The sequence below is a fragment of the Sarcophilus harrisii genome, chromosome 1 (genome assembly GCF_902635505.1).
Source record: "Sarcophilus harrisii chromosome 1, mSarHar1.11, whole genome shotgun sequence".
NCBI classification, from domain to species: Eukaryota; Metazoa; Chordata; class Mammalia; order Dasyuromorphia; family Dasyuridae; genus Sarcophilus; species Sarcophilus harrisii.
Window position 1 is genome coordinate 602,559,722 of NC_045426.1, and position 19,531 is coordinate 602,579,252.

The 19,531-nt window shown below is 35.8% G+C and overlaps 1 protein-coding gene across 3 annotated transcripts in view; it reads right to left on the bottom strand.

The window, feature by feature from the left end:
- RAD21 (RAD21 cohesin complex component) overlaps positions 1-17,592 on the bottom strand; it is a 30,347-nt gene extending 12,755 nt beyond the window's left edge. The window contains exons 1-6 of one of the 3 annotated variants that reach the window (XM_012541779.3): positions 17,283-17,592; positions 12,791-12,952; positions 5,126-5,255; positions 3,977-4,076; positions 1,184-1,290; positions 68-274 (exon numbers count right to left, since the gene is read on the bottom strand). In XM_012541779.3, the coding sequence (XP_012397233.1) occupies positions 68-274; positions 1,184-1,290; positions 3,977-4,076; positions 5,126-5,255; positions 12,791-12,934 (688 nt within the window). In that variant the 5' untranslated portion in view covers positions 12,935-12,952; positions 17,283-17,592. Of the gene's footprint in view, positions 1-67; positions 275-1,183; positions 1,291-3,976; positions 4,077-5,125; positions 5,256-12,790; positions 12,953-15,528; positions 15,661-17,282 lie in introns of those variants that run through there. The other 2 variants (XM_012541780.3, XM_012541782.2) reach the window with 2 other exon arrangements.
- Between the last annotated feature and the right edge of the window lie 1,939 nt (positions 17,593-19,531).

The following is a 19,531-nucleotide window of genomic DNA, read 5'->3' on the forward strand; positions in this document are numbered from 1 at the left end:
TTGGTACAACAACTAAAAATGTTAATTGTAATCTGAATTAAATTGAAAACCATTTTTTTGAACATACCCAGTATACCACCATCATTTCCCTCTCCAAAATTGTCATCCTTGTATTGGTCTTCATATTCTAGGTGGTTGATTTTTTCATTCAGGTGGCTGGTACTCTGTTCAGGTTCCAATAAAAGGTTAGAAGCACTAGTGCTCACTAACATGTCATCATCTTCAAATGCACTACCTTCACGCATCATTTCACGATCATCCATCCCAAAGTCACCTAGTAAGAATTTAAATATGCATTCACTAAAAAAGTATTTTATATTGATAAAAAAATTACATTTAATACAAATGTGTGTGTATACAATCTCCATGTTATATAACGTATTATAATTTTGCAAAGAAATACACATGCACCCAAATTTTATAGTTACATTTTACAATACTATGACTACCAAGACCACCTACTTCTTTAGGAGCAATTAAGGAGAACTTTTCAGAACTTTCTTTTTAGTGAATTTGTTAGACCTAATATATGGTTTAGCAAAGAGAAATTCAGGCAAGGTAAACAAGATGAATTAAGCCTACACACATGAAGTATCTAATATTATGCACAGAGAACAAAATAGAATATTCTTTTGATGAAAAGGTATTACTTGATACTTTTATTTAGTACTAATATTTCTTAACTAAGCACAACTTCTTACTAAAGTGTCTAATTAGATATATCTAAACTTGGACCTAACAAATATGAATCAATCAGAAATCTGCAGAGAGAACTGAATGAGAACCTGGAGAACAATTTATATAACAATATTGTAAAAGAAAAACAAAATTTTGAATGACTTAAGAACTCTGAGAAATATAATGACCAATCACAATTCTAGAAAACTTAGATGTAGCATGTCACATTCCTGAAAAATGGCTCAGAACAGACATTTTTAGAAGGACATAGTCAATGTAGGAATTTGTTTTGCCCTACTATACAAATATGTAAAAAAAGATTTTGTTTGACTTTCTTGGGTTGGGGGATAGTATTTCACATAATGAAAAAAAAAATCCATATAGAATCAAGTTCCCTTCCCAGCACCATCATATCCATTTACTCTAACCACCCCCCAAACCTCTTAACTCATTAGAAATTATGGATCATGTTTCTTTTTCTTTCACTTTTTAAAAAAATTATTACCAAAGTCATTTTCCTGGAGGATACTGATGTTTCCAACTTCTTCTCTCATTGTAATTTCTTCCACTCTACTCTGGTTAAGGCTGAACTGCTGAGCCACATCAATGTCACTTTAAAGAAAAAGTAGAAACTGCTTAGACTTTTTCAAAATAGAACACTGGGCTAATATATTAACTACTTAATTTCAACAAATATTTTTGTGTTATGGAGAAAAAATACCAAAGCTGAAGGCAAGACCAAGAATATGTACAAACAGAACTGATAGACTCTTGTCAACTTCTATCAACTTTGATCCCAACTTGTATCAATAAGCAGCAAAATTTGCCAGATCTGATGGAACTAGTAGCAAAGTTCTATGGAGAGAATATAATAAAATGATAGCAACTTGAAGAAGCAACTACATCACAGTAGAACTTATGATAAATACAATGTCTTGCATATCCCTAACTTGGGGAGAGATACAAGATACAAAGAATTTAAATAGGGAAAAAAATGAAAGGTATTAAAAGAACAAAATAGTGGTAAGAAAAAACATTATTAAATTTCAAATTGTTTATTTTGTTGGTCAAGATGGTTTTGGAGCTTGCTTTGGGTAAAGAAAAATGATCCTGAGAGTTTCAATTTCTTGTTAAAGTGATATAAGATTTTTAACAACATGCTGTTCTTGATAAGCTGAGGTCACTACATCCAAATAAACTTTCCTAGGGTAGTAAAGGCCAGGTTCAGGTTAGTATATATGTCTTCAATTCCTAGTCAAATACTAGGACATATTATTAAGGAATGACTTGAAACCATGTAGAAAGCAAAGCAATCATTAAAGAGTCAGCACAAACTAACCTTACTTCCTTTTTTAATAGGACTACTGGCAAATTGGTAAGTTTTCTATAGAGACAACATGTAGATTTAGAGACAACACACACAGACTTTAGCAAAGCAAAGAGAAAAAGCCTTGCATGTTGTTCCTCTTATAAACAAAATGGATGACATTATAAAATAATTGTGTCCAAAAAACAATCAATAATGGATTGAAGATTCTTTAAAATTTTAAATTTCCTTTACATATTTGTAAAGGTACAATGAGAGACTCCCCCCTTCATTGGAATTCTTTATGAGATTAAATAACTACTTATTGGAAGGGATACATAGTTAGGGTGGTATGAAATTCTTTTCAAGTTGAGATTCTGTGCTTCTCACCCACAGCAGAAAGAAGTGTGTGGTATGTGTATCTGTATGTGCAGAATGCCATAAGTATTATAAGTATTTAGAATGTTAAAGCCCAGAATAAGCTGAATCTTGCAATGAAAAGTCAGACCAAATAAAAAAGTATAAAAACTTGTGAGCATGTTAGAGCAAGTACTGTTTTCACCAAATAGCAGATATTATTAACCCAATCTCATTTTCTTTTTGACAATTACAAAACTGTCAGTTAACTGAATAGATCTAGAGAACGGCAGTGGGCACACTCCATTTCAGCAAGGCATTAAGTCAGTGATGAGAGAACTAAGGAAAAGATGAAAAGACTATAAAATGGGATAGTAGTATAAAGAAGCAGAATCAAAACTATAAAATCTGACCCAGAGGGAAAAGTGATGTCTCTAGTAGAGGATCTTAAAGTATGTTTATTTAATAACAAATAACTTGAACATACCTGTAGCATATTTATAAAATTCATAAATGACATAAATCTGGGAAAGACAGTCAATAATTTGAATAGTAGATTCAGGATAATCCAAAAGATTACAATTAATCTTTGGCTGCACACTATCTAGAATGAAGGCTATAGTCCTATTGTGCTCAAGACAGCTGAGAATCTGTTATAGACACTATTTTGGGATATACTCCTGTTAAGATGGAGTACAACCAGAGGAGAACCAGTATGTAAGGAAATGGAAATTATCATGTAAAAGACCAAAGTATCAGGGATGTTCAATCAGAAGACAAGACTTGGGGGGCTGGGGGTGGAAAATGGATAGGAGAGAAAAGGAGGATATATGATATACCTTTAAATAGTTGAAGACTACTACTATGTAGAAGAAGGATATAATTTGTTTACATCTTAAGAGGCAGAATTGAGACAAGGAGTACACTTTAATGACAGGCAAATTTTGGTTAATAAAACAAACTTTCTATTAGATACATTCAAAAGTGGAGTGAGGTTATTTTGAAAGATAAGGACTACATGATTAGTGATATCCAAAAACGGAGGTTGATTAAGGGAAGCTATACAGGTTTCTGTTAAATAGGTTGGCCTTAGTGACTATGAATGTCTTTTTAAGGTTCAGATTATACGTTTTCTTAAGTTCAATCATGCTATAACAAAACTAGAATGAAGCTGAAGTTCCATTTCCTAAATTAGTCTGGCAAATCTCAAGCTAGGGGAAAATTTCTAATAATTTCCCTCTTTTGATTTACTCATATTCAACAGCTTTAGGAAATGAACTGAAACATGAAAAGAAATGCATATTTTAGCTTCTGGTCAAATTGTCCCACAAAAACTTTATTCAGGTGCTTATTATAGAAAATCTTCATTTATAAAGATGACTTGACCTCCACTGAATTATCAGAACTAGCATAGCCTTTGTGGTATGCCATTTATCCTATCCTATGCCAGATAATACAAAACAGTGGTCCTACCAACCAAAATGATTAACAGCAAAATCACAGCATGTGTACTTCCAAGATAATAGCTGTATTAAAAACAATGCCAAGACTTTAATTAAGCTACAAGATAGTACTGGAATGCACCACTTTACATGTCTTGTAGGCAAAGCCAATAATAAATAATAAAAATCATACTCTAAATCAGGCAGTGGCTGATCAAAATCATGGAATTCCTCAGGTAAGGTGATTGCATTGTAAGCAGCTTCCCGATTTTCTTCAGGCAAATCAACAACACCTAAAAAAAGACAAAGTCCAGTTAAGAAGTGGATGCACTACCTAATTTCTACAGAACAAAAGATGAAGGCAGTGAAATTTCCTGGACAAAATACAAAATGTCTTGATATAAGTTAAGATAGTCTTTAAAAGCTGCTGGAGGTATAAAAAAATTTAAAATTATCTTCTCCAGGATCAAACAGTCATTATGCATAAAGAGATAAAGACACAAAACCAGATTTTTCTGGACCCTATGGATGCCACACTGCCATATATCATGTTTATCTTTCTAAAAATTAGGAGATATGATTTTAGGGCAAGCATTTTAGCATTTTAATAATTACTTTATCAAGTAAAAATCAATTTTTTGTCCAAAATAAGCAATATGTTATTTTGTAGTCTTATGTATAAGTAAAAACTGCAAACCACCCACCAAATTAATAATCAAATAATCCCCATGGGTCAACATAATTATAAAATTCCTCTGAAAGTTATGAAAAATAAAATAACAGCACAGTACAATTATCTTTAAACAATATGACAACAAGAAACATTTCTTTGCTCCAAGAAATTCTCAGAATCAAGACAAAAACCCAACAGTTTTGGATGTTGATAAAGGACAAGTTATCTTAGCCTTTAAAAAAGGAGTTCTTAAACAAAATGTAACTCATTTTTTTTTTGACAACTACATTGTGGTGTAACTGTTTCCTTTATAATTAATTGTACATATTCTATTTTATGCATTTAAAAACATGACTTTGAAATGGGATATGTTGACTTCACCAGACTACCAAAGGGCTCCACATGACATAGAAATGCTTTAGAAAGTAACAGGAAACAAAAAAGCTTATTATTAGCAACTATATAGCATTAATTTAAAAAATGTTTTCCTTTGAACTTAGAGTATAATGGTTAATCAGATTTGTGATTTTAAGATGATTTCTCTTCTAAAAGATGATAGTATTTGGTCAGTTTTATTATTGTGAATAATTTAGAATATCACTTACAGCAACCAATACAAAAGTAGAGAAAATAGTGAGCAAAGTAGCATAGAAGAAAGTTTGACAATACCTGGCCGAAATGCCATCTTTATCTTAATAAAAGCTTCATTACAGTCTGCAAGAAGATATTTTGCTTTCCTGTGATAGATTCGAACTACTCCCAATAAGAGATGTCCTGAGGTTCGAAGTGCCATCTTTACCTACAAATTTAACATACAAAACAAAAATGAACAGGAAAACTGGCTTGATTTAATAAATTTTTCTATTCAAAGGCCAAATGAAATATTTACAGTAAGGTTTAGGTTTATTTATACCTAGATGTTACAATGACTTTTTTCCCCCCTAAAACAAGATTTATTGTAGTTTTAGCTTTGCTTTTATGATACACTATTAAGAGATACCAGTGATTAATTAGCCAAATGAAATCTACTTTATATAAATGCCTCAATGCAAAAAAGTTGGAGTGGCTTATACCAAAAACCCAAACAACCCTCATCCCGAACAGTTTTCTTCATTTACAATAACCAAAAGCTTTATCTGGAAAAGCATACATGATTAAAAAGTAAAGACCATTTCATTCATCACCTTAAGTTATTATACAGTTTTATCATATAGTGGGAAACTGATAACGGTGAAAAGCAATCCACCTAAGTTTTTAATTTCTTTCCTTTGGGTAGTAGGTAGGATAGGTGTTGCTAAATACACAATTCCCAAACACAGGAATCTGAAATACAATATAAAAGTATTGCAATGATGCTAAGGAAGGGGAGAATGGCAGGAGCCATCTACAGTGACCAATGTTTTAAACAAATTAATGAAGAATTCACCATAACAAGAACCTACATAAGTCATAAAGAATCATTCAAGTAAGTCAATCTTTAGTAAAATATTATTCTATTCTATTCTATTCTAATGTGAACTTTAAAATACATCTGAAATTGGACATAAATTATATCTCTATTCAACAGTACCTAGCATGAATTTACTATCTGTTAAAACTTAAGCCTCCTTCTGACCAAACAAGTAATAACAGAGTAATCACTTGAATAGATTTTTTAAAAGGGGCTAAATTTTCTCTTAAGGATGTATGTATGGGTCACCAACATTCTCTCCTTTGACTCTAAAGAAGTACACACTGCCTTACTGTGGCAAATTAACATGTATAGTTTTCAGTCCTCTTGGTAAGGAATTATGACATATAAACCTACCATCATATAACATTTATTGGTCAAAATATTTGATACCCCCCAAAAAAATATCCCAAATAAAAGCTAAATTTTATACACAAATTTAACATCTTCTGACCCACCACTAACTTAAATTATATATTTCAATGAACTTTTGTAATCATTTCTCTCTCTCTTTCAGCTATTTTATACGTCCATAAAATTGCCTTTGGATTACATGCATAATTCCCAACAAACACTGCCTCAGTCAATGCAATTCTGCCAATATACTACTATCACTAATCAATCAGTAAGCATTAAATGAATACTATGTACAGGCACTGTGTAAAGCTTTATCATTTTGATATTCCTAATCTGTTCTTTTACAAAAAGCCAAAGTTCCTCATCAAAAATCATTCTCAGTAAAATAATTTCACAGCATTTGCTTGCCTCATTTACTCTATTGGACTGAAAAAATATTCTATTTTTAACTCCCTTTAAGCATAGGTTAGTTCAGTACAGTGAGTTCTACAAATGATTAAACTTAGTACCCCTTAAAATAAGAGGATCACATTTAATGATTTATAGCAGAGAACTATAGAAAGCATATTAGCTCTCAGATTGGCAACTCAGCCGACTTTAAATTGGCAACCATTTAAACCATAGTGGCAAATCATTTAATTTCTGTAGGCCTCAGTTTCTTCTATAAAAATAGGTAGCTGGACTAGATAAGCTTTCAATTATACTTGGTAAAGGGAAGATCGGGACATAACAAGAGTTTTCTGTGGTCCCCAAGATAGTGACAATTCAAAAAGCATTACTCCAAGAGGGATGCAATCAATTATTGTCAAGAAGAAGACAAATTGTAGTAGACAGCAACTTAATGATGAAGAATTGTAGCTATATGTGAGAAAAGTGTGTTGTCTTCCTTGGGCATGTAGCTAAAGTAGTAAAGATGAAAAGCTGTCTGGAACTGGTCATATCTAATAATCATCACTCAATTTTAGTGATTCACAGAAGAATGTGAAAATACTTTACATGGATGATTATAAATCAGTGGACAGGAAACTAAAGAAATCACAAGTCGGAACTTAGAAAAAAGGAGTGAAGGATGATACTGAAGAATGTGATAATGATCTAAAATAAACAAATGATGGGCCAAGGATATAGTGTATCTATAATATAGGTCTGGAGACTTGATCTGATGAAGGGCACCTTATTCAAGAATGAAAAGCTGAAAAAAGTTCTTTGATACAATTGTTAAGGAGCAGCATTTGTATCCTAAAAAATGAGCTAGAGTTTTAAGAGCTTATACTCTTAATGAGGTAATCTCAGCAATAAAGCAAGAAGGAAGTACTGGCAAATGTTTAAGAAATAGAAATACACACACGTGCCCGTGCGAAAGGACATGAACCATTAAATTTAATCTACATTATATTTTCATAAGTCTATAGACAATCAGTAAAATAATAGAGCCCTGATTTGTAGCTTTTGCAGATTTCGGTAATATTGAAAATTTAACAACCAGTTCTCAAAAGCCAGTCAAGCTAGCTCTAACATATCAGTGGTAGGCAGGCACTAAGAGTAAAAAGGACCAGGAATGGCTAGTTCAAAAGGTGGGAAGAAAAAGGTTCAAAGTAGTAGGGAAAGCCAATTAAAATATCTGGGACCTGGGAATGTTTTATTCAAGAGACTGAAAAGAGGTGTTAACAGATGGGAAGAGTATTTGTGGGATAGAGGAAAAAGTACATGTAAGAATACTACAAAATAGAAAGGATAGGAGAGGCTACATTCTGAAGGGCTTTGCTACATTAGAGGAGGGAGAAAGAGAAGCCACGTCAGAGAAAAAGGGGCACATAAAAGTAGAACCAACAGGACTTGGCAAATGACTAGATATGAGGAGGTAAGAGATATTGTATGGTGGTGTCTTCTACAAGCAATAGGGAAAAGATGGAGAGTTCAGTTTTGGACATGTTGGGTTTAAGATGTTCAAAAGGTGATTAGGAGAGAGATTAGGCCTGGACAAATAGATCCTGAGAATCATGCACAGAGATGAAAATTGTATCCATGACATCTGAAACAAGACATGGAGAAAAAACAAGTCCAGCACAGGACATTTGTTTTAAAGATTCAATATGGTAGCATTATATATAAACAAGGTAAATGGTGGAAATTCATGAATTTGAAGGGAACAACAGTATGTGGAACATCTGGGTGAGGATCAAAAGTTGAAGAGTGGAAACAATAGGGTAGAAAATAAACTACAGAAAAACCTGTAAAGTTTGATTGTTCCTCAAGATAAAGCTGCCAAGAAGGTAAAATATAGTCACGATGGGAGACTTCTTGAATTTGGACAATGTCCCATGTCATCTGATTTGTTGATAATGTCATCTTTCAAAAGAGAGAAGCAGGACATTAATTCAAAAATCTGATTCAGACCCAATTATTTATTGAAGGAAAAATAGTTCCAAGCAATGAAATCATTAAGAGCCAGACTTAATTAAGAGTGGTAATTGAATGGAGAAAAAGGTAATATATCAGAGATCCAGTAGAGAGAGAGTTGACAAACTTAGCAATTAGATATTTGGTATATAAAAGGTAAATGAAGAATTGAAAATGGCTGCAAGGTCCGAACTTCAAAGGAGGGTAGTGCTCTCAACAGAAATGGGAAAGTTAAAAAGAGGGTTAAAACATAAGGAGAAAAGAGGAGTTCTGTTTTTAGAAATGTTGAATCTGAGGTAATTACAGAATACCCAGATGGAATTATCCAACAGACAGGTGTTAATGCTGGATCAGAACTTTAGGATAATAGAATTAGATATATGAAGTTGCAGAGAGTTAATTAAATGTAAGGAAATTTATGAAAACAAGAGAATGAAGAGTAGGAAAGACAGGTATAATAACCTTAAAGTACATACATAATTAGAAGGCATATAGATGATAAACCAGAAAAATGAAATTGAGAAGTGGTCAGTAAAGAGATCAATGTCACAAATGCTAGAAAGATAGGGAGAGAGGGGAGTCTATAGGGTCAAATACTTCAGAGATCAAGAAGGATGAGGATTAGAAAAACCATTTTATCTGTTTATTAAGGGATCATTTTTAATTCTGCACAAGAAGAAACTTAGAGCCAGCCATGTGGTGCAGCAGAGAGGGCTAGACCTGGAGCCAGGAAGTTGTCAGTTCCTATCTAACCTCAGATACTACTAGCTATGAGTCCTGAGTAAGCCATCTAACCTCTGTTCCATTTTCCTTATCCATAAAATGGGGGTAACAGCACCTACCTCAGCAATGTTAAGAGGGCAAAATGAGATATTTGCAAAACTCTTGTAAACCACATAAAGCTCTGTATAAATGCTAGTAGTTACCATGCAGTCAATAAACCTTTATTACTATATGCCAGGTATTGTGCGAAGTGCTGGAAATATAAAAAGTGGCAACAATTCAGCAGGGGAGACAACATACAAATATATACAAACTAAGCTATATGGAAATAGGAAATAATTTTTAAAAGGGGAAAGCACTGAGAGAAGATTTCCCATAGAAGGCAAAATTTTACTTTGGGACTTAAAGGAAGCCAGGAAGGGTAATAGTCAAGAGTTGAAAAGGCAAAGTGTCACAGCCATGGGGACCAAGCAGAGAAAATAACCAGAGCTGAGAACGGGGGGAACAGTCAGTGAGGAAATAATTTTTGAAATAATTTTTAAAAGGGGAAAGCACTGAGAGAAGATTTCCCATAGAAGGCAAAATTTTTCTTGGGACTTAAAGGAAGCCAGGAAGGGTAATAGTGAAGAGTTGAAAAGGCAAAGTTTCGCAGCCATGGGGACCAAACAAGAGAAAATAACCAGAGATGAGAGATGGGGGAACAGTGAGTGGGCCAATGTCACTGACCTGAAGAGTATGTGTCAGAAAGGTAGGACTTGAAAGGTGGGGGAGAAGAGGTTATAAGGGGCTTCAAAAACCAAACTGAGTATTTTTATTTTACTTTGAGAGGCTAGTTTACAGTTTACTGAGTAAGGGAATACCATGATCAGACCAGCGTTTTTGAAAAATCATTTTAATAGCTGAATGGAGGATGATAGGAGTAGTAAGAGACTTGAGAGAGGCAGGCCTACCAGCAGACTATTACAATAATCAAGGTGTGACAGTGGGGTGGCAATATCAGAGGAAGAGAAGGGGTTTTATTTTGAAGAGATGTTGCAAAAGTAAAACTGAGGGTGGAAGTCAGATTGCAAGGAACTAAGTAAGAAGAGAGGAAGTAGAAACAGAAATGTAAAAAGCCTTTTCTACCAGTTTAGGGAGGAAAACTATAGGATATCAGCTGAAAAGACAAGAGGGACAAGTGAAGAATGAGAGCTATCTGAGCATGCTTTGAGCAAGAAAGTAGTAGTTAGGAAAAGAATTTAAATTAGATTAGAAAGAGATGATAAAAAGATAACTAAAGATGGAAGAGGATGACCAAGGTTACAAGCTGAGTTGGACTTGGTCATGAGAAGGGCCATCTCTTCACAAATGAGAGGGATAAAGGAGAAGAGGAAATGACATTAAAGGATTTTGCTATGAAGAGAGCTTGAATTGCCTCTATTTTTTCCAATACAGGGTTGTGCTGAGGAAGATATAGGGGAGCCTAGAAAATCTGAGAAGGAAAAAAAAAATAATTTGGAACTAGCAGCTATGGGGAATGCCAGAATCAGTAAAAATCGATAAAGTGGATAGGGGTCAGTTGAGATTAAAAAACAAATTTGCAGTAGATTAGAGACAGCATGCTTACATGACTTCCTTTAGTACTGTTTTAGCAACGTGTGAATTTGGAAGAAGCACTTTTAAGCTGCTTTGAGACTAGGAAATATTTCAAATCTTTTTGTTTCTGTCTCTAACCAGGGCCCAGAAGAGCATCTGCCACACAGTAGGCATCTAACTTGACACCCAACTTATTGACAAGGAAGGGATAAGAGATTCATGAGCAGAGTACAATGGAACCAATTAGCTAAAGAATTAAGATAGTAAAAGGGGAAACAAGAAAAGAGACACTGACCATTGCACTGAGGAGTAGAGATCATTGTGAAGATGAAGAATAGATATAAAAATGTTTTGAGGGCAGCTAGGTGGTGCAGTGGAGAGGAGTACCAGGCTGGAAGTCAGGAGGACCCAAGTTCAAATCTGGTCTCAGACACTTAACACTTCCTAGCTACGTGACCCTGGACAAGTCACAACCCCAAATGCCTCAGCAAAAAACAAAACAAACAAACAAAAAACAGTGTTGTCTCAAAAGACAGAATCCTAGAAAAGTATAGGTAGATAAGAATTTCACTTTTCTTGATCCTAGTAAGTGAATGGGAGGATCAAGGATATGGAGTGTGACTGTTCCTACTTGGGCTTAGATGGAATAGATATTAATGAATTATGAGGCTAGAGTGTTTGAATATCAAAGTTCTCTAATCTAAGAGCAGGGTACATATTTATAAAGTACTTAGGTACCAAGCAACAGGGATACAATGACAAAAGTAAAACAATTTCTAGTTTAAAAGAACTTATATTGTCAGGGAAGATATACATAAATTGGCAAATTCCAAATAAATGCAAGCAGTTTCAGGGGAGCCTCAAGGAATAATCCCTATCCTACAAAGGACTTAGGAAAGGTTTGATGAAGATTTTAGAGTTAGAAAGACAAGACCACTATCTTCAAATTGCTGAAAGATTCTAATGTAGAAAAGAGGTACCTATCTTAGTAGAAAATCATTAGGATCAATGAACAAAAAGTCACATGGTTGAAAATTCTGGCTCAAGACAAACACAAGTTTCTAATGATAAGAACTGTTAAAAATTAGATTAGCAAGGCAATGAGTTCAATGTCAGCAGCAATATTCAAGCAGAGGATAGAGGATTACTCGTAGAAAATGTTCTAAGAACTTAAGCAAAACAAAACAAAAACAAAAACTGGAACTCAGTGCAACAGAGAGCAACTAAAAAAAGCTTTCAAAGTTCCCAAAACCATACTTCTCAGTCCAGGAAGTTATGACACAGGTAGATTAAAAAAGACAAATTTTTTAGGCTTGTGTTTAAATGGTAGAAATTGAAGAGGCAAACTGAATAGCAACGCTTTCTGGAGACTCCTGGGGCAAGAGGCAAATAGATCTAATGATCAGGACCCTTTTTATTCAACCAAAGTGTTCTTTCCAGTAACCTTCACCCAGTGGAAGTGAACTCTTTGAATAAGGGTACCCCCCCAAAGATAAAACCTGCCTTTAAAGTTAAACATTTACACACACCACAAAATTTAGATTAGGGAGGATAGTATCATAAATTAACAGAGAACAGGGTATTAAAGAATCATGCTAAGTCTAATTATTGAGACATTGTCTAAAAAAAAAAAAAAAAAATCAAAATGACAAACATTAAGCAAATTCATCTGATAAAGTTTTGTGCTAATCTATTAAACAACAGGTTATTTGGGATGATTTCTCAATTTCATTCACCTTTAATAAACTTTTAAGGCATATTTATGCTTCTATAATTAATATCCATAACAAAAACACCAAATTATCTATTAATATTGACATAAAACATACCTTGGGTGAAATGATACTCTCCACACTGCTTTCTAAATTACACTCAAATACATGGGCTTTGGTTAGCTTCTTATCCCAATGGGCCGCTAGCCAGATTTTGGCCAGCGGCCCTCTCTTACTCAGTACAAAGTGAGCGTAGAACATGGTGCCAGTTGATTAAACCTGTTAAAAGACAATTTTTAAAAATCACATATGCAATTTAAATGCAAAAATAGTTTTCCAATCTGATCTTGATAGTACTAGAAATATTTTCTGGGATTATATATATTAAATTCACCCCCCCCCCCCCATTGACCTTTTAAAAGTACTTTACAATCCAACTCCAATTTACCTTTACAGATTCATTTTCCATTATTTTGTTTACTCTTATGTTCTAGCCAAGTTTTGGTTCCTCAAATTCAACATTCCACTTCTATATACCTTTGTGCCTTTAATATAGATTGTTCATAAATGGAATACTTTTCCTACTTCTGACTCTTAGAATCCCCAATTTTCTACAAAGTTCAAATTCTATCTTTGAAATGTAGCCTTTTCCTGTTTCCTCAACTATTACCTTAAAGTATATATGTTGTCTCCCCCAATAAAAAGGAGGCTCCTTGAGGGCCTTCCCCCCCCCCCAGTCCATGTGACTGGTACATAGTAGAAGCTTAATAGGAGGCCCACTGATTCAGTGTTTTCCTATTAATAGGGCAGAAGGATCTTATCATTTCAAATAGGAAGTTTTAAATTTTCAATTCTGAATTATTCTTTTCCTCTCTCTTTCCCATGATAACACATTAGAATCTCTGAGAAACTCTTCCCCCCTCTGATTCTTGAAATCTTGAAGTGCATCCAAATTTTACTAACTTTTCATACTCATAGATATTTGAAGATACATTTTCATTTCATTGACTAGAAGGCAAAAGAAAATACTATATCAACACGTAAATGCTCAAGAATGAAAACATCTCACTTTTCAATTAGGGACTAACCCTGAGAGTAAAAAAATCATGCTTCCCCCCACCCCCGAATTTAAATCTGAATCTTAAGAGCTCAGCTATAATCTTATTAAAGTTTATCATTCCCTAACTCCACAGATTTTGAAACTGACTTACTGTTCATTCTTGACCTAGTAACTTTACCAGTGAACAAATCAGTCATAGTAAAGCAAAAGCAATAAGAAAGCAAGTAGATAAAACATCATAAGTCATAGTCATAATAAATAAGTCACATAGGAAATAATTTTTCCTTTGGTATATTAATTTGGTGTTGAAAATGTCTTGGAACACTTCTCACATCAAAACTGGTACATTCTGATTACGTTTAATAGTGAGAATTAAAGTTCCTTTCAGAATAGAAAATATTTGCGATTCCAGTGATACACTGATTGAAATACCTAGACAGAAAAGTCTATTTAGAGAGAGAGAGAGAGAGAGGCATTCAGGTAACTGGCACTTCTCAACCACTTAACAGCAAAATGTTCTGAAAATTTTCATTCATTTAAACTGAATGCTCTCAAATAATCCTCATTTATTCTAAGACATTATGCTCCCTAAAAGGGTTACCATTCCCTAATTTAAAACTGAATATTGATTTTTTCCTCCCAATCAATGATTCAAGAGGATACTGAAATATTTCAAGCTAGGATCGTCTTTAACAATGATTTCTCAGTTCTTTTTCCCTCAAGTACTTTTCATATATTTACACTCCAAAACTCAAGAAGCTGACTTGCTGTTGCCTAGGACTAGTTTCAATTGTTCAAAAAAGATTATCATAGTAACAACTGCTCTAAAGAATGTTTACTCCTAAGAGTAAAATACCAAATTCAAATTCTTATTTAATATCTAAAAGACTTTTTTTGAATGATTTGAATGATCCGGTGAGACACTTTTAACTCACCCACAGAAGCATAAACCCATATTAATAACTTCAAGAACAAAAAATATTTTTTAAACACTTGGAAAAGTGATGAACTCTACAAGGAGTTAGTTAAAGTCAAAATTCTTAAAACATTTTCTGAAAGTTCTGCAAATTAAGCTGTTGGCACTTTCTATCAGGTGTTATCAGCTCATGGTAGCTCTTCAGCTGTTGGTTAGGACTGTGCCTCAAAATAGTCAATTCCCATTCTACTACAGGAACCTAAGTTCCTGAGCAGATGCAACTTCTTGGCAAGAGGAGGTAAAGTTGTAACTTGTAAACTGGTATGGAGAGTAGTATGGCAGGTCAAGTCAGAGGAAAGCAATGTTCTTATTTCAATATGACCAACAGTTCCTATTAGCATATGTAATTTAGATAACAGTATACTGATAACATTATCTTTTGGTTTAATATAGTAACAGAACTATTAGTCACCTGTTCTTTCAAATTAAAAAATGTATTTCAAACTCTAAAAAACTCTGAATTTAGGACTAAATTTTGCCAACTCAAAATATAGTTAAGCCTCAGTTTTGCTATGAAAAGTCAATTTAAAAAAATAGCAGTTATGTTAGCATGACATAAAAATTAATTGATGTTTTAGTACATTTTAAGAAAAAAAGAATACGGAAAGTTACTTTTTCCCATATGAATTCAAAATGCCAAGTTAAATTTCTGGGATTTTCATGTTGGAAGTTAAACATCAATAATGCTTCATTCCTTTTTTTTTTTTATCAGTATCATTACACACGGAATTCAGAACTCTATCTAGTAACCCAACAGCAGAGTGTTGATAAGCATATGTAACATTTTTATAAAGTAGACACTTTAACACAGATACTGACCTTCATGTCAATTAGATTCTCCTTTTACCAGACTACTTATACTCTTCAGAGAAAATACTGTAGTTTATGGTACATTAAAAAAAAAATTGAATTGGCTAGCATTGTTTCTTCTCCAGTTCTATGTTTATAATCTAAACATCAAAGAAGCTGAAGTCATTTCAAATAATGATCAAATATTTAACACAAAGAGTAAATTCTTATTTTAAAGTATATCAACTAATTGAACACACAGGCTATAACAGGATCTAGTTCTGCAAGTGATCTTAGCCCAAATATTCTTTTTTCAAAGACCAACAAGTTTTTGCTTAAGTAACTTGTCTGGTAAACTGCTTCCCTTGTTCTTTACCTATACCGGATAGTCTATTTTCTAGATGGAATATTGTTATTTCTGATAAGCAAATTAAAATATGGAAAAAAAAACACAAAAACATTTAAGACTAATGTTTTAGAAAACAAAATCTTTAAGCAAGGAAATGGTCTACAAAATCCAATCAGACTGTATGATTAAGTCACATAAACATTATTCTGAACAGCAAACTTTACTAATACTAAAGGGTATGATGCCAATCACTTTGTATACTCGAGTTTATTCAATGTTACAATTAATTTATCCACAACATATATTCCCAACTACTCCAGGGTTCCTTTAAAATAAACATGATTCTCTCTTTTGCTTCTGACATTAAAACAAAATCCTTCATTTTTCATTAACTCTCATGACATTAAATGACTATAGCTCACAGGCATTTTATTTGTGAAGTGTTTTCAAGTTATACTGAGAAATTTTCACTAGAAAACAAAGCAAAAGACGGTATAAAAAGGTCGTAATTGGTCAAAGGCTTGTCTTTTCGGGTTACTCCATTCAAACTCGAAATATATCTACCCAGTAGAAACTTTAGCACATAAACTTAAGTCGCACGATTCTACAGGAGCCTCTACTTCTATAAAAAAACTGAGCTATTTTTTCCAATCGTCCTTCCCTTTGATCTAAGAAGAGACTTAAATTAAACATATTTCCCCCCAAATCTCCACCAAACATTAAATGCATTAACCAGTAGAGAATAAACAGCGGTTAGGAAAGTTGAGAAGGAGAAACAAGACAACTAACTATAGTACTCTACGGCGAAGGGTCCAAAGCAGGTATGTCCCTGTCGAGTTTTCCCCCCTTTTTCTATTTGGTCTTTCCCAATTGTGATGTTGCCTTAAAGGGATGAGTGCCTTAAAGGGAGGGGGGAGGAGGCCAGAGGAGCCCTCGGCCCTTGGCTGCCCCCGCCCTCTGGGCACAGCCGGCTCCTCTCCCTAGATTCCTGCTTCCCAAGCTCTACAAACTGTTGCTCTTCCTCCGAAGTTGGCACTGGGGTCGGGGGCGGGCCATTTCCCCGGAGATCCCGCTCCTCCCGAGGATCACCCCCCACCCCCCACCGCACGGCCAGGCCAAGCCCCGGGGGTGGGGGTGGCTCTCAAGCCTGCCTGCAGCGCCGGTGCCTCCAGACCCCACCGAGGCCGGAGCGGGCCGCGGAAGGCTGCATCGAGGGGCGGGGTGTTTTTAATTAAATCTGCTCCCCCACCCCCAGCGCGCGCCGAGGCTTGTCCCGGGGAGCCCGGCTAGGAGGCCGGGCCCGATCCCGCGGGCACTGGGCCCGGTCGCGGCTCGGTTCTCGCTCCCTCCCGCAGCGGGCCCGGACGCTCGGCGCCCCGAAGGTGGAGGAAGAATTGGAGGGGGGGGGGGGGGAAGAGTTGGTAGAGTATCTCACCTCAAGCTCCTCTGGGAGCGGGGACGGGCTGGGTGGCCGAGGGAGGAGGGGAGAGGGTTAGGGGGAGGGGGAACGGGGAGAAGGGGGGACACCCCTCGCGCGGTATGAGGGGGAGCCTCTCTCGCCGCCCCTGCTTCTACCGCCTCCTCCGCCGTCGCTGTTGCCTCCTCCTCCTCCGCCGCCGCGGCAGTCGCTTGCCTGCCGCCTCCGCCTCCTCTCCGTTTCACTCAAACAAACAAGATGGCGGCAGCTATGGCCGCGGCTCTTCCTGCCGCCCAAACCCTCCGTTCAAATCGGCAGGATGTTTACGGTCAAAATGTTCCCAGGGCGCCTGCGCCGCCAGCCGAAGCCTACGAAGGCAACTGCGCAGCCGCGGGCTCTCTTTCCTCTTAGTCCGGATTCTGTCCCTTCCCTTCTCGATTGACGGAACAGACGGGCTGAGCATGCGCCAGCAGGCCTCGCAGTTAAACTAGCGCTCGGGTGACCCGGCGCATGCGCTGCGATTGCAGACGTGGAGCATGAATGTGTTTCGACATTATTTAATTTATCCGTGGTGTTTTTTTTTCCCCCTTTAAAGAGAAGGGGGCCGTTGCGGGGTGGAAGTCAACACGTAGTTGTCAAACTGAGTCATCATTTAGTTGTGAGACAGTAGAATTAATTTTTCCCCTGTCGCTAATTCCAAAATATAACAGATTCAGTTGTTAGTATATTCAAATAAACTTAAATTTAGACAAGCTAATAGAAGTTATACTCCCCCCAAAATTTTATCTCCCGAGACGCATTTCCAAGTTAAATTTTATTCCAAGTTATTTGTCTAATGCTGTCTTCCCACTAATAGAATTGCCTATGTCTTAAATTAAATTATTGTAAGAGAGAAGTTAAACGTAGCCTGGGAGAAATTTGGGGCAAGGAGAGTATTTTCCTGGAAATCATACGAGATTTTGAACCGCTAAAAAGATTTAAGAGGAGCAGGTGTGTTTTCTGAAAGAGCTATCTATTCAAAAGTAGAAGAAGCTGCCGGCTGTAATGGGCTCTCCCTATCACAGGTGTACAAAGTAGGGAAGGGGATGTTATTGTCAAGTATGTTATAAAGAGCACATGTGCGTAAAGCATGGGTTGGACTAGAATTCCAAATTCTCAACCAAGGCCAGGTTGATAAGACAGGTTATAAAATATAAATATAAAATGACAAAAATGACATTGCTCCATTTTATCCCATTTTCAGTTCACCACTTTTTCTAGGATTTACACGTATATTTGGTAAAAAACTCCCACACATCAGCTCAGCTAATTCTCACACCCATTATCCAACTTTGTTCTCTTGATTCTGTGTACACTGGGCAGCCAGGTTAATTTTTGTTTACATGGCACCTTTAAACCAGAAAAGGAGTACTTTGGGAAATTTCTGGTCACTAGAAAGTCATATCACTATAGTAAATTAATAAACCGGCACTCTGGTTTACAAGTCAATCTTTTAAAAGTTTGCTTGGTAGGAATGATAACTGATTATCACGTATAGTAAAGAAAGTCCTAGCTAGAGCTAGAACTAGAGCATCAGTGTTCAAAACTAGTCTCTGATATTATCTGTAGGATCCCTGGGTGAAATTTCTTAACTTCTTTAAATTGAGAGTTTTGTCATTGTGGAGAGCAATTTGAAACTATCCCTAAAGGATTATCAAATTCTGCATATCCTTTTGATAAGATTAGGGTTTAGGGGAACAAATGATGAGATTAGGGTTCTTGGTGGTCAGGGAGTTAAATGATGAGGTTAGTGGCAGGTTTGGGGTTCAGGGAACCAAATGAAGAGGTTTGGCTCCCCTAAATCCCTTTAGGATTCAGCGCAAGGTAGGGAGTTGTGGGGACCCCCTTATGAACCCGAAAAGCTGGACTGGTAAAAAGAAGTTTATTATTGGCATTGAGAAGTCAGCCTTTGCTATGCATGAATAGAAAGGCTGAATTCCTTAATGGCAAGATCTGACAGAGAAGTAAAGTTTCTAATAGAGAAATCGTGACAGAGAGGGATTTGTTAGGGAAATAGGTAAGAAAGTCATATTAAGGAAATAGGTGAGAAAAATAAAAAAAGGATAATGCTGAAAGAGAATATCATTTTAGCTAGCAGGAGATTCTTTGGTATGGCATGACATATTAGGTTCTCTGCAAGGACTGAGCCCCAAGTAGCCATTTTTAAGAGGAATCTGAGACAGAAGTTTCAATCGAATGAGATTCCCTCAATGCTGTCACTGTCCCTA